General features: G+C 34.1%; 1 protein-coding gene across 5 annotated transcripts in view; it reads left to right on the forward strand.

The window, feature by feature from the left end:
- LOC144433597 (vacuolar protein sorting-associated protein 18 homolog) overlaps window positions 1–18,407 on the forward strand; it is a 320,975-nt gene that overhangs the window by 176,325 nt on the left and 126,243 nt on the right. For all 5 annotated transcript variants that reach the window (XM_078121923.1, XM_078121926.1, XM_078121925.1 and 2 more), the window contains one exon: window positions 15,561–15,686. In XM_078121923.1, coding sequence (XP_077978049.1) covers window positions 15,561–15,686 — 126 coding nt within the window. The remainder of the gene's footprint in view (window positions 1–15,560; window positions 15,687–18,407) is intronic.

Consider the following 18,407-nt stretch of genomic DNA (forward strand, 5'->3'; position numbering starts at 1 on the left):
GCGGTGAGGCATTGCCCTGGGTTGAACAATCATTCGTTGAGCAAAGGTTGATAAGACTTGTCTAGGAGTACGAATGTATCTCCTGTAACAATCACTAGACCATCGACCCATGACTTTGATTTCCCAGTCTGAAATTCCGGCTGCTGCTGCTGATGTGGCGCCCCCACTACGGAAACTATGACCACTGTACAAACTAGAGTCTAGTCCTATGTGGCTAAGTGAGGTCTTGAGGCTTTTAACTAGTATATATCTAGTAAGTGGCTTATTACCTGGCATTAAAAACAAAGCATCATTAGGTGATGCACCAGCCTTAATACGTTGGGAATATAAGCGTGATAACAAATCCACTGCACAAATTGAGCTGCCTGAGCAGCCTACAACAACATCAACACCTTTACGAAATGGGTCACATTTGGACTGTTTAAGGTGAATAATGGCTACAGAATGCATAGGTTTAGTAGTACCAGTAAAACTAACATCATTAACAGTAAGATGAACAGTTGGTTGAAAAGGTAATTGTTTAACTACAAGTTCGCCAGATCTAAACAGACCAAAAAAAGCAGTTACCATTGCAGTCCACAAAATAAGGTCTATTGGACGTGAAACATCATATAAAGGTTGCAGTTTCACAAGAATGTCGAATGTTATTGCCAACTTTTGTTTAGAGTCTGGTCCTTGAAATCTTTTTACTGATCTCATAGCTAATGGAATACGAAAACGACCCTTAAGGGGGTCTGGAAGGCCACTTTTGATATGCAATGAGCGTACCGAATAAAGGTATGTCAGAATGGTATTGTACTTTAGGTTCCTATCTTCCTTGAGATACGCGATAAACATAAGTAACAGATCCTCAGTGGCAGGCATGGGTATGGCTTGTATGTTTTCACAGAACTGGAAATATGACTTTTGTCCTGAGTTATAGGTACGGTCTGTGTTAGCTGAGTATGCACTACCCACTAGATTACAAGCCCGTAGCCACCAGTGATCATTCAAAGTGCCATGTCCTGTGAAGAAAGTAGATTATTGTTTATTATTTACATGTATCTAGATAATGCATCAGCTTGAGTGTTTTTGTATCCTGGAATGTGAACGGCATTCATCAGGAAACTATCTCTTGCACAAATGTAGAAAAGCTTTCTGAGTAGAGAAGCACACTTCTCATTGCGAGATGAGCCAGAGCGAATCATTGCAACCACTGAGGAATTATCACAATGGAATAGAATTTTATATCCAGCGAAATTTGAACCCCAGGTGTCTGCTGCACGAACAATAGCATACAGTTCCCTCCAATTAATTGAATGGGTCTTTGGTGTATAACCAGGTATCTCATCAGTGAACTTTCCGTTCAATGTCTGTTTTCCATATACACAGCCATAGCCAATGTCCGAGGCGTCTGTATATAGGTGTAAGTCTACGTTATTTGTCCAGTAACTATCATAAAACATACTAACTCCATTCCATGTTGGAAGGTAATCAAGCCACCATTGCAAGTCAAGCTTAAAGGCTTTAGTCAGTCTGATTTTGTGATGCAGATGTTTAAGTTTCTTTGAAGTGTCTATCAGTCTCCTTAAGAAAGTCCTGCCTGGGCGGCAAACACGTGTAATGAATGATAACTTTCCTATAAGAGAGAGAATTTCGCGTTTTGATGCCTTTGTTTTTTGGGTCTAAGTGTGCAATTCCTCAGTAATCTCATTAATACGGTCCTGTGATACACGTGCTTCCATATTTTCAGTATCTAGTGTAATACCAAGAAATTCCATGGTCGTGGATGGTGATGTGACTTTGTTTGGATTGACTGGAAATCCAAGTTCATGACAGGCAAGTAGCATTCCTTGGAGGTTTGTATTACATTGGTCAGTATTAGGATGTCCTGCTGTGAAATAATCATCAAGATAGTGGTCTACAGGGTTAACATGATACTTAGATTCCATGGCAAACTGGAGTCCGTCTGCAAACTCAGTAAATATGGCTGGGCTGCTCCTTAATCCAAATGGCAGAACTTTACTATAGAAGTAACATTTCTTTTGTTCACCATCAATATTAAGATTCCATGAACAGCCAAGTAACTCCCAGTCATCCGGTGTGACAGGAATTTGATAGAATGCGTCTTCGAGGTCAACCTTTGCGATTAGGGGACCCCTTACCTAATCGTTTTATATGCTCGATAGCCGTGTCAATCGATATGTATGTACAACTGAAGTCTTCTTTCGATATATGATCATTAACAGAGTCTTTTGGAGGCCAGGAAAGATCATGAATTAGGCGATATTTGTTTGTATTCTTTTTAGGTCGAGCACCTAGGGGTGAACTGATAAATGATTTGTAAGGTGGTTCAAAGTATGGTCCTGATTTGTATCCTTTCCTGACTTCCTCTAAGAGTTTTTTAGACACCGTTTCAGGAATGATGAGTGCACTTTTCCAATTTGGAGACACCAAGGGGGTTTCCGGCCTTTGACCTTTATATCCGATAGGCACCCCTTGTCGGATCCAATTCAGAATTTTCTTTGCATATTGTTTGTTTGGATGTTTATTGAGGACCTGTTGCCACGCCTTGGCGTTGAAGTGACATGCAATTCTGACAGGTGATGAGAGGGGAGTCTGCACCACATTTCTTGCACTTGTGAAGTCGTTTGCATCTTGGGAACTTGCATTCTCCGGTTTGGTATAGGAGGCATATTTCAGTTTTCTTCTTCGTGTACGTCGTCTTTTTCTCCTTTGATGTGGATAGTTCCTCCTGAAATGGACACTCCATGGCTAAATGATCGGTACTTCTGCAACGATAACATTCCCTCCGTGTGCCCCTTATAGCAGTAGGATCCATAAATGTAGTAATATACAGGTCTTGGTTCATGATATGATAATCAAAGGAGTGACGGTCCCCTAGGTAATGGCGGAATTTAACGTCATATGCATAGACTGCTGGCCATGCAAATTTTCCATCACAGTTCTGTATTAGGTGGCGGTAGGACAACAGGGATTTTGCAACATAGGGTTTTTTCTCTAATAGTATGCTCTCCACCACAGACATCGCACTGAGCCAGGCACCAAATGACGATATGGGGGCTTTCTTCCTCTTTGGGTTGAAAACAATTTGACTGCCATCAATAGTAGCCTCCATTTTTTCAGTGCTTGGTGCATTGAACGAGTTTGTGGGGTGTAGATCGCTTAAATCGACGTACTCACCCGCTAGCACCTTCTTTTGTGTCCCAGCTGGTACTCCGTCATGCAAAGCTGATTTCTGCACTGGGTGGGCTGACATGTTTTCAAAGTCGTGAGGAATCGGCCTGTGAGGGCGCAACACATGGTCGTTGTTGGCTAGTTTGTGGCGGGAAGTGACATCGTCATAATCACGCAAGTTCAAAGACTGTTCGATGAGATCTGCCAATTTATCGACTTTGTTTTCTAACTTGTCGAGTCTTTTAACGACGTTACCCCCTTTTAATAAGCTGATGTGTGTGTTGCAGCGATCATTAGAATCGGCATAGCTATCGATGACTGATGCAGGAGATAGTGGTTCCACATCTTCATTTTTCAAGTAGAGTTTCACTGGCGATCCATAGTCATCAGTCTCCTTCATCTCGTCTGGGCATGTAGCACATGCATGTGACACTATTTGATCCCTGGGTCTAAGGTTGTATGACATTTTTTACTTCGATCACCGACGACGAGTTTTTGAAACACACTGCATATGCGATCGAACAGCGTGAAAGCAGGTTGTACATGCGCAGTAGTAGTAACAGTTAAACAATGATCGGCGTTGAGGGCGCCACACCATAAGTACACTAAAATTCTTTAAAATAAATTCTAAAGTGCAATTTTTTTTAGCACTGTAGTGTGATATTTGCCAAAGCCTCGAGGACTGGCAAATTTGAATTTATCTCGATACCGTCACACGGACTCCCTCTCTAGTCAGGCAATGTATGTGTTACTATTTTTGTTCGTGAGATTTTATAGGATCAACTTTGAAGGGGTCAGTTACTTTGTACAGTTGTGATGGTTTGTTAGCAAATGTCTGGGTTTTCCCGACAAGTTTGACAAAACGTAACTACAACTTTTGTCGTTATACTGCACTGTTTTCCAACGTTCTTGTCGCATATTTCTGTCAATTCCTGATCCTTCGTGAGATCCAAGTGAAGTCGTCATTCGAGGTTTTTCATTTCATCGATGCCTCAAAAATAACCATTACAAATAGAATAGAATTGTCAATTGACTAAAACCAAGCATGTCAACTTTATATTTATTATTATAAATTGGATATTGTTCAACTAAAATTAGTGTACGTCTGAATATACAGATTAATAGGCAAGATTCAATGTTTCACATTAGCGGGACTTGGGACCACTAATTTTTTCAGCAGGACCAATGCATTTTTTCATCACTGGTCCGGGGACCACCAGTTCACAAAATGATTTGTTCACTCTGGATAAACTTGAAATTAGCCTTGTACCGATCGTTAAATCTCCATGAACTCATTTATACATGGCATTACACATTACTTCAACTCTCACTCGATGTAATTCACTTTGTGTGCACACTCACCATGCAAATTACCCTGACCTAATTTTAGACCCAGTGTGTCGCATTGACAGTGACGTCTGCAGATCTCCATGAGTCATCTGCCGACTTGTTGATCGATCTCAGCACAAAGGTGTATGTACCTACCTTCACGATCACATTCTTCTCGTGTAAAAAAATCCATTTTTTATTGGCACTCTAAGTTTATGGGTTTTTTTCAACGGAACATTCGAACTAAATAAAAACTAACGTTACCAATATAACAAGGCAAAATTCTTGCCGTAGTGAATCTGAAAAACCCAATAGACGCCCACCCGCCAAATGATCGCCCATGGGCAACTTTACGGATGGGCTTGTTTTCGGAAAACTCTGGTATATGTGTGCACTAGGTACGCAATAATGTTTTTCGGTATTGCACTGCAGTGAAAGACATGTTTATTGACAGAGGTGAAAATGGTGAGATAAGAGTTGAGTGGAAGTAAATAATCCAATTATGGTATACATGTTTATAATTTGTTATAAAATACTGCTACATTCCGATGTAGAATGGAAATTATAGAAATTATCCCAAAAAGTAGGTTATCTACATCTATTGTATGAGATTTGAGACAAATTTACATTGTATACTTCACAGGGATTTGAGGAAGTGTAAAGGGCTGATTTAAGACAAATTCACATGTAGACTTCACAGGTTGTGACAGTTGAGGAAGTATAAAGGGCTCCTATCAATATAGAACTATACCAGGGTATTAATTGTTAGTGCCTGGAGCTCTCCAGAGGAGGAACTACATGATGTATACTAGTTTACCTATAGTAGAATTTATCATTACAAACTATACTACGACGTAGATTTGTCATTACAAACTATACTACTACGTAGATTTGTCATTACAAACTATACTACATAGATTTGTCATTACAAACTACAGTACACAGATTTGTCATTACAAACTATACTACGACGTAGATTTGTCATTACAAACTATACTACTACGTAGATTTGTCATTACAAACTATACTACTACGTAGATTTGTCATTACAAACTACAGTACACAGATTTGTCATTACAAACTATACTACGACGTAGATTTGTCATTACAAACTATACTACTACGTAGATTTGTCATTACAAACTATACTACATAGATTTGTCATTACAAACTACAGTACACAGATTTGTCATTACAAACTATACTACTACGTAGATTTGTCATTACAAACTATACTACTACGTAGATTTGTCATTACAAACTATACTACGACGTAGATTTGTCATTACAAACTATACTACGACGTAGATTTGTCATTACAAACTATACTACGACGTAGATTTGTCATTACAAACTACAGTACACAGAATTGTCATTACAAACTACAGTACACAGATTTGTCATTACAAACTATACTACTACGTAGATTTGTCATTACAAACTACATGTATACTACTACGTAGATTTGTCATTACAAACTATACTACGACGTAGATTTGTCATTACAAACTATACTACGACGTAGATTTGTCATTACAAACTACATGTATACTACTACGTAGATTTGTCATTACAAACTATACTACGACGTAGATTTGTCATTACAAACTATACTACACAGATTTGTCATCACAAACTACACTACACAGATTTCTCTTTACAAACTACACTACATAGATTTGTCATTACAAACTATACTACATATGTCATTACAAACTATACTACATGTAGACATTACAAACTATACTACATAGACATTACAAACTATACTACATAGACATTACAAACTATACTTACATAGACATTACAAACTATACTACATAGACATTACAAACTATACTTACATAGACATTACAAACTATATACTACATGTAGACATTACAAACTATACTTACATAGACATTACAAACTATACTACGTAGACATTACAAACTATATACAACATGTAGACATTACAAACTATACTTACATAGACATTACAAACTATACTACATAGACATTACAAACTATACTACATAGACATTACAAACTATACTACATAGACATTACAAACTATACTTACATAATTAGACATTACAAACTATACTACATAGACATTACAAACTATACTTACATAGACATTACAAACTATATACTACATGTAGACATTACAAACTATACTACATAGACATTACAAACTATACTTACATAGACATTACAAACTATATACTACATGTAGACATTACAAACTATACTTACATAGACATTACAAACTATACTACATAGACATTACAAACTATACTACATAGACATTACAAACTATACTACATGTAGACATTACAAACTATATACTACATGTAGACATTACAAACTATACTTACATAGACATTACAAACTCTACTACATAGACATTACAAACTATACTACATACAACATGTAGATATTACAAACTATACTACATAGACATTACAAACTATACTACATAGACATTACAAACTCTACTACATGTAGACATTACAAACTATACTTACATAGACATTACAAATTATACTACATACTCACATTACAAACTATACTACATGTAGACATTACAAACTATACTACATGTAGACATTACAAACTATACTACATACATTACAAACTATACTACATGTAGACATTACAAACTATGTACTACATGTTGACATTACAAACTATACTTACATAGACATTACAAACTATACTACATAGACATTACAAACTATACTACATAGACATTACTAACTATACTACATAGACATTACTAACTATACTACATAGACATTAATAACTATACTACATAGACATTACAAACTACTTACATAGACATTACAAACTATACTACATAGACATTACAAACTATACTACATAGACATTACAAACTATACTACATGTAAACATTACAAACTATACAACATGTAGATATTACAAACTATACTACATAGACATTACAAACTATACTACATACTAGACATTACAAACTACACTACATAGACATTACAAACTGTACTTACGTAGACATTACAAACTATACTACATAGACATTACAAACTACTTACATAGACATTACAAACTATACTACATAGACATTACAAACTATACTACATAGACATTACAAACTATACTACATGTAAACATTACAAACTATACTACATGTAGACATTACAAACTATACTACATAGACATTACAAACTATACTACATACTAGACATTACAAACTACACTACATAGACATTACAAACTGTACTTACGTAGACATTACAAACTATGCTACATAGACATTACAAACTACTTACATAGACATTACAAACTATACTACATAGACATTACAAACTATACTACATAGACATTACAAACTATACTACATGCAACAGGTAGACATTACAAACTATACTTACATAGACATTATAAATTATACTACATGTAGACAAAACTATACTACATACAACATGTAGATATTACAAACTATACTACATAGACATTACAAACTATACTACATGTAGACATTACAAACTATACTAAATAGACATACAAACTATACTACATACAACATGTAGACATTACAAACTATACTTACATAGACATTACAAACTATATACTACATGTAGACATTACAAACTATACTTACATAGACATTACAAACTATACTACATAGACATTACAAACTATACTACATAGACATTACAAACTATACTACATGTAGACATTACAAACTATATACTACATGTAGACATTACAAACTATACTTACATAGACATTACAAACTCTACTACATAGACATTACAAACTATACTACATAGACATTACTAACTATACTACATAGACATTACAAACTATACTATATAGACATTACTAACTATACTACATACAACATGTAGATATTACAAACTATACTACATAGACATTACAAACTATACTACATAGACATTACAAACTCTACTACATGTAGACATTACAAACTATACTTACATAGACATTACAAATTATACTACATACTCACATTACAAACTATACTACATGTAGACATTACAAACTATACTACATGTAGACATTACAAACTATACTACATACATTACAAACTATACTACATGTAGACATTACAAACTATGTACTACATGTTGACATTACAAACTATACTTACATAGACATTACAAACTCTACTACAGAGACATTACAAACTATACTACATACATTACAAACTATACTACATGTAGACATTACAAACTATATACTACATGTAGACATTACAAACTATACTACATAGACATTACAAACTCTACTACAGAGACATTACAAACTATACTACATAGACATTACTAACTATATACTACATACAACATGTAGATATTACAAACTATACTACATAGACATTACAAACTATACTACATACTAGACATTACAAACTACACTACATAGACATTACAAACTGTACTTACGTAGACATTACAAACTATACTACATAGACATTACAAACTACTTACATAGACATTACAAACTATACTACATAGACATTACAAACTATACTACATGTAGACATTACAAACTATACTACATAGACATTACAAACTATACTACATACTAGACATTACAAACTACACTACATAGACATTACAAACTGTACTTACGTAGACATTACAAACTATACTACATAGACATTACAAACTACTTACATAGACATTACAAACTATACTACATAGACATTACAAACTATACTACATAGACATTACAAACTATACTACATGCAACAGGTAGACATTACAAACTATACTTACATAGACATTATAAATTATACTACATGTAGACAAAACTATACTACATACAACATGTAGATATTACAAACTATACTACATAGACATTACAAACTATACTACATGTAGACATTACAAACTATACTAAATAGACATACAAACTATACTACATACAACATGTAGATATTACAAACTATACTACATAGACATTACAAACTATACTACATGTAGACATTACAAACTATACTACATAGACATTACAAACTATACTACATACAACATGTAGATATTACAAACTATACTACATAGACATTACAAACTATACTACATAGACATTACAAACTACACTACATAGACATTACAAACTACTGACGTAGACATTACAAACTACTACATACAACACGTAGACATTACAAACTATACTTACATAGACATTACAAACTATACTACATAGACATTACAAACTATATACTACATGTAGACATTACAAACTATACTTACATAGACATTACAAACTCTACTACATAGACATTACAAACTATACTACATAGACATTACTAACTATACTACATACAACATGTAGATGTTACAAACTATACTACATGGACATTACAAACTATACTACATAGACATTACAAACTACACTACATAGACATTACAAACTGTACTTACGTAGACATTACAAACTACTACATACAACATGTAGACATTACAAACTATACTTACATAGACATTACAAACTATACTTACATAGACATTACAAACTATATACTACATGTACACATTACAAATTATACTTACATAGACATTACAAACTATATACTACATAGACATTACAAACTACTTACATAGAATTACAAACTATACTACATAGACATTACAAACTATACTTACATAGACATTACAAACTACTTACATAGACATTACAAACTATACACATAGACATGCATTACAAACTATACTACATAGACATTACAAACTACACTACATAGACATTACAAACTACACTACATAGACATTACAAACTACACTACATAGACATTACAAACTATACTACATACAACATGTAGACATTACAAACTATACTTACATAGACATTACAAACTATACTACATGTAGACATTACAAACTATACTACATAGACATTACAAACTATACTACATGTAGACATTACAAACTATACTACATAGACATTACAAACTATACTACATAGACATTACAAACTATACTTACATAGACATTACAAACTATACTACATAGACATTACAAACTATGCTTACATAGACATTACAAACTATACTACATAGACATTACAAACTATATACTACATGTAGACATTACAAACTATACTTACATAGACATTACAAACTATACTTACATAGACATTACAAACTATATACTACATGTAGACATTACAAACTATACTGACATAGCTTAAAACCTCTACTACATAGACATTACAAACTATACTACATAGACATTACAAACTATACTCCATGTAGACATTACAAACTATACTTACATAGACATTACAAACTACATGTATACTTACATAGACATTACAAACTATACTTACATACTTTAGACATTACAAACTATATAATACTACATAGACATTACAAACTATACTACATAGACATTACAAACTACACTACATAGACATTACAAACTACACTACATAGACATTACAAACTATACTACATACAACATGTAGACATTACAAACTATACTTACGTAGACATTACAAACTATACTACATGTAGACATTACAAACTATACTACATAGTCATTACAAACTATACTACATACAACATGTAGATATTACAAACTATACTACATAGACATTACAAACTATACTACATAGACATTACAAACTACACTACATAGACATTACAAACTACTTACGTAGACATTACAAACTACTACATACAACATGTAGACATTACAAACTATACTTACATAGACGTTACAAACTACACTACATAGACATTACAAACTATACTACATAGACATTACTAACTATACTACATACAACATGTAGATATTACAAACTATAAAACATGTAGACATTACAAACTATACTACATAGACATTACAAACTATACTACATAGACATTACAAACTATACTACATAGACATTACAAACTGTACTTACGTAGACATTACAAACTACTACATACAACATGTAGACATTACAAACTATACTAACATAGACATTACAAACTATATACTACATATAGACATTACAAACTATACTTACATAGACATTACAAACTATATACTACATAGACATTACAAACTACTTACATAGACATTACAAACTATACTACATAGACATTACAAACTACTTACATAGACATTACAAACTATACTACATAGACATTACAAACTACTTACATAGACATTACAAACTATACTACATAGACATTACAAACTATACTTACATAGACATTACAAACTACTTACATAGACATTGCAAACTATACTACATAGACATTACAAACTATACTACATAGACATTACAAACTACACTACATAGACAATACAAACTACACTACATAGACATTACAAACTATACTACATACAACATGTAGACATTACAAACTATACTTACATAGACATTACAAACTATACTACATATTAGACATTACAAACTATGCTACATAGACATTACAAACTATACTTACATAGACATTACAAACTATACTACATATTAGACATTACAAACTACACTACATAGACATTACAAACTATACTACATACAACATGTAGACATTACAAACTATACTTACATAGACATTACAAACTATACTACATATTAGACATTACAAACTACACTACATAGACATTACAAACTATACTACATACAACATGTAGACATTACAAACTATACTTACATAGACATTACAAACTATACTACATGTAGACATTACAAACTATACTACATACAACAGGTAGACATTACAAACTATACTTACATAGACATTACAAACTATACTACATAGACATTACAAACTATACTTACATAGACATTACAAACTATACTACATGTAGACATTACAAACTATACTACATACAACAGGTAGACATTACAAACTATACTTACATAGACATTACAAACTATACTACATAGACATTACAAACTATACTACATAGACATTACAAACTGTACTTACGTAGACATTACAAACTACTACATACAACATGTAGACATTACAAACTATACTTACATAGACATTACAAACTATACTACATAGACATTACAAACTATATACTACATGTAGACATTACAAACTATACTTACATAGACATTACAAACTCTACTACATAGACATTACAAACTATACAACATAGACATTACTAACTATACTACATACAACATGTAGATATTACAAACTACACTACATACACATTACAAACTGTACTTACGTAGACATTACTAAGAGGTATGTAAAGGTGGAAAAATTGTCAAAGTGCTCGATAAAGTGCTCGATCGAGCACTTTGCAAAAAACAGCAAAGTGCGCGTATGGCGCCTCCAAAGACGTGGATGGAAGATCCCGTGTGACACCTCATATGGTACAAGATCAGACCAATTTTTTTCAAAAAAACAAATATATATTTTTTCAGCCTAATATGAATCAGGCCTAGTTCAGGGTTGAACATTCACCAAAGTACTGTACTCTATTTACAACAAAGCACAACCAGTCTTGATCAAAGTGTGCCGGACGTGACCGACGTCAGTATCGTTGTTGAAGTATAGACCACATATTCAATTACCGTATGAGCGTGCAGGACCCCCGGACTCGTGTTGACAAGGTTGTGGCACAACGTTTTCAGTGAAATTTCCAGGCAATATTACAACTGTAATGGGAAGCTCACCATATGTTTATAGTCAAGTTATGAAATAAAATACTAGTACATTATACAACCGATGTCTGAACGTGTATCCCAATCAGACATTAGACACGTAATATTTCAAGGCAATGGGGGAGAGGACGCAAGTAAGATCTACAAAGAGCCAGATCACTCAGACTCTCGAACTCACGAAAATGTACATGTTATTTTTAGAAAAGCCGGCCACTCGATATTTCTTGTACCATGCCTATTTTACACTGGGAAAGATATATCAATCGTAACGTCTTGAAATAAATTTGAATCTTTATCTAGTATCCATCTTTCAGTATAATCACCATGAAGTAGTATAAAAAGAATATTGTGCAAAATCATGTCATAACATTGTTGGTGACTTACACGACATTACAAACTATGCTACATAGACATTACAAACTATACTTACATAGACATTACAAACTATACTACATATTAGACATTACAAACTACACTACATAGACATTACAAACTATACTACATACAACATGTAGACATTACAAACTATACTTACATAGACATTACAAACTATACTACATATTAGACATTACAAACTACACTACATAGACATTACAAACTATACTACATACAACATGTAGACATTACAAACTATACTTACATAGACATTACAAACTATACTTACATAGACATTACAAACTATACTACATGTAGACATTACAAACTATACTACATACAACAGGTAGACATTACAAACTATACTTACATAGACATTACAAACTATACTACATAGACATTACAAACTATACTACATAGACATTACAAACTACACTACATAGACATTACAAACTGTACTTACGTAGACATTACAAACTACTACATACAACATGTAGACATTACAAACTATACTTACATAGACATTACAAACTATACTACATAGACATTACAAACTATATACTACATGTAGACATTACAAACTATACTTACATAGACATTACAAACTCTACTACATAGACATTACAAACTATACAACATAGACATTACTAACTATACTACATACAACATGTAGATATTACAAACTACACTACATACACATTACAAACTGTACTTACGTAGACATTACTAAGAGGTATGTAAAGGTGGAAAAATTGTCAAAGTGCTCGATAAAGTGCTCGATCGAGCACTTTGCAAAAAACAGCAAAGTGCGCGTATGGCGCCTCCAAAGACGTGGATGGAAGATCCCGTGTGACACCTCATATGGTACAAGATCAGACCAATTTTTTTCAAAAAAACAAATATATATTTTTTCAGCCTAATATGAATCAGGCCTAGTTCAGGGTTGAACATTCACCAAAGTACTGTACTCTATTTACAACAAAGCACAACCAGTCTTGATCAAAGTGTGCCGGACGTGACCGACGTCAGTATCGTTGTTGAAGTATAGACCACATATTCAATTACCGTATGAGCGTGCAGGACCCCCGGACTCGTGTTGACAAGGTTGTGGCACAACGTTTTCAGTGAAATTTCCAGGCAATATTACAACTGTAATGGGAAGCTCACCATATGTTTATAGTCAAGTTATGAAATAAAATACTAGTACATTATACAACCGATGTCTGAACGTGTATCCCAATCAGACATTAGACACGTAATATTTCAAGGCAATGGGGGAGAGGACGCAAGTAAGATCTACAAAGAGCCAGATCACTCAGACTCTCGAACTCACGAAAATGTACATGTTATTTTTAGAAAAGCCGGCCACTCGATATTTCTTGTACCATGCCTATTTTACACTGGGAAAGATATATCAATCGTAACGTCTTGAAATAAATTTGAATCTTTATCTAGTATCCATCTTTCAGTATAATCACCATGAAGTAGTATAAAAAGAATATTGTGCAAAATCATGTCATAACATTGTTGGTGACTTACACGAGGTAGAGCGCGCCTTCGGGGACACATTTATTCTGTAAAATCTTTAAAATTTCTCCTCTCTCTGAAATGACAAAATAAATGTGGGGGTCATTGTGTTTGTTTTTAAATTAAAGTTGTTAAAATTAAATTTGTAATGTCTATTTAAAATTACAAACTATAGACATTACAAACTATACTACATAAATATGCCATGTTGCAAACTATGCTTACATAGACTTTACAAACTATACTTACATAGACATTACAAACTATACTACATAGACATTCCAAACTATACTACTTAGACATTACAAACTATACTACATAGACATTACAAACTATACTTACATAGACATTACAAACTATACTTACATAAACATTACAAACTACACTACATAGACATTACAAACTATACTTACATAGACATTACAAACTATACTACATAGACATTACAAACTATACTTATATAGACATTACAAACTATACTACATAGACATTACAAGCTATACGTATACTAGAAAGTTTGCTTCTTCTTTTTTTGTCAGAGATGTGTGGCAGATGTATCTGGACAAAGGAGATTTTGAATCCGCCAAACAATATTCTAAAGATAACCCAGTTAACATGGACAAAGTCTTAACAAAACAGGCTGAATATTTTTTCAATGATAAAAGGTAAGTAATATTTATCCTTTATATCAGACTCATTTCTTGCTATATGTCCTGTCCAGGAAAGAAAGCGACAAGTTAAAGAATTTCAAATTTGAATCTTAATCTGTTCACATCGGAGACCCACATTTAATAAACACAAACTGGAATGGGTGAATGTTTATGAATTTATTCCTTGTACATTGATGCATATAATTATGTGCGTGTATTTATACGTTACCTGTAACCAATCTCGCATTCTGATTGGTCGAGAGCCCTGCAGATACACAGGCGTATTTTTCACCAACAGTCGTATTTTTGCTTGTTGTATCACGTGATCCCTGCACGTCCCCTTGTAAACAAATCTAGCAGACAACTAGAGATCGAGCTGTAACCAGCATTTCCAATGCCAAATTTATTGTCAACCGAACAAAATATCACCGTTGTATACATTGTAACAAGTCTTTGAACTGTACTTTTCATGTCACAGGGAAATAGTCAAAAATTCCACACAGAACGGCGAAAGTCCAGTGATGCAAACACGCGGTCGTAAACATGAATTCCTAAATTTATGGAGGATATGAAAATTACCACCACAGAGGGTGCAATTTTTGCTTAACTAGAACAAGAAAGCATATCACGAACATTTCTGTACATTTAATGGAATACAGTACGCAAAACAAAGACGCACTCATTTTTCAGCTGATGGTTATAAGTTTGAATATATCACTGAGTGATATGCAAATAGTAAACATTACATCATACTACTGAGCAAACGCTCACTCTGATTGGATGATAAAGTTAAGGCTGATGTGTAAACAACCGCATTGCAGTTACCAGAGAGGTGCATGATACGACGTTCAACAGTATATCACAGAAGTGATTTTATTTTAAAATGAAACAGCATTTTTAAACTTTCAAAATGAATTCATAGTCGCAGGTGATGTATAAGTATGTTATTTACCAAATACTGTTCCATATCTTGCTGCTCGACTTAATTTTTCTGGTATAACGGCTCGCCTCCGGCTCTCCGTTATTAGTCCCCGCGGACGAAGTCCGGAACTGGGACTTATGGATTGGGTTCCGTCTGTCCGTCCGTCCGTCCGTCTGTCGGTCCATCCATCTATCCGTCCGTCCGTCCGTCCGTCCGTCCGGAGCCGTTTCTTGGAGATGCCTGGACTGATTTTTTTCAAACTTGGTACAGGGGCAACATGCTATGGCATACATATGCACGTCAATTTGTTTTATGATACGATCCAATATGACTGCCTAGCAACCATTTTCTTTGCGAATCTTCCCTGTCTAAAGCCATAACTCAGACATGCTTTAACAGATCTCATTCAAAGTTGGCATTAGGACAGTGTTCTATGACATACATGTGCATATCCATTTTCGTCGTGATACGATCCAATATGGCTGCCTGGCAACCATTTTGTTTGTGAATTTTCCATGTCCAAAGCCATAACTCAGACATGCTTAAACAGATCTCATTCAAAGTTGGTATTAGGACAGCGTTCTATGACATACATGTGCATATCCATTTTCGTCGTGATACGATCCAATATGGCTGCCTGGCAGCCATTTTGTTTGTGAATTTTCCATGTCCAAAGCCATAACTCAGACTCCATTTTCATTTTGATATGATCCCCCATACCCAACCAATCCTTTATTGTTGGAGGCATATTCCATGTCCAACAAGCACACACAACATATCACTAAGTCTGTTTGTTTTAGGTTCACAAATGTTGTTGCGTGATCAGAGTAGTGATAATACCTTAAAACCCAATTATAGCGGGGACTATGTCATTCTCAATGACTTGTTACCAGAAAAATTACCTCTCGCAGTAAGATATGGAACGGTATTTGGCAAATAACATATATGTATTGTGTTAGTCAATGTGTGACTATGTGAGGTAGCTAAATGGTCCAAAATTGAACAGTTGCGGGGCAAAGTGCTAGATCTAGCACTTCGCCACTTTTTGACAAAGTGCTAGATCTAGCACTTCGTCAGTTTTCGCCGAAGTGCTAGATCTAGCACTTCGCCAGAAAACAACGAAGTGCGGGACTGTAAACAACGAAGCGCCTCCAACGGCTTGATATAACGTGGTCGTTCGCATCGATAAACGTCACATACATGCGTCATGTCAGTAGTCCGTGTACGTGGTCGTGTGGCGCATGATCGACTCCAAAACTTATCTTTGGCCGATTGTAACAACGACACGATTTATCTGAAGTTTGTTAAATGTTTGCCGATATCGTCAGTTTTCACTAAAGTGCTAGATCTAGCACTTTGTCAAAAAGTGGCGAAGTGCTAGATCTAGCACTTTGCCCCGCAACTGTTCCGATTTTGAATTCTTTGTTACATGAACACATGCAATCACACACAGACATGGACACACTAACAGTAACACAGACAGGGACATACTAACACAATCACACACAGACATGGACACACTAACACAATCACACACAGACATTGACATGCTAACACAATAGAATAGAAATAATCTTTATTGTCCACAGAGTGTAAATCGCTTTCAGTCACTCAGGTCAAAGATTGACATACAATAATCAAGGAACATAAAAAACAACAAGACAGGCTAAAAATTACGGAGACAATGCTGATCAACAGCTAGTTAAAATGGGAATTAGATGAGATAACAGCTATAAAAACGACATAAACGTGAAGTTAAAGTTCCCTGGAATTTAAAATTGAAATTGCTGATGGAATAAAAGAACGTTTATAAA

The sequence above is a fragment of the Glandiceps talaboti genome, chromosome 4, assembly GCF_964340395.1.
Source record: "Glandiceps talaboti chromosome 4, keGlaTala1.1, whole genome shotgun sequence".
Lineage (NCBI taxonomy): Eukaryota > Metazoa > Hemichordata > Enteropneusta > Spengelidae > Glandiceps > Glandiceps talaboti.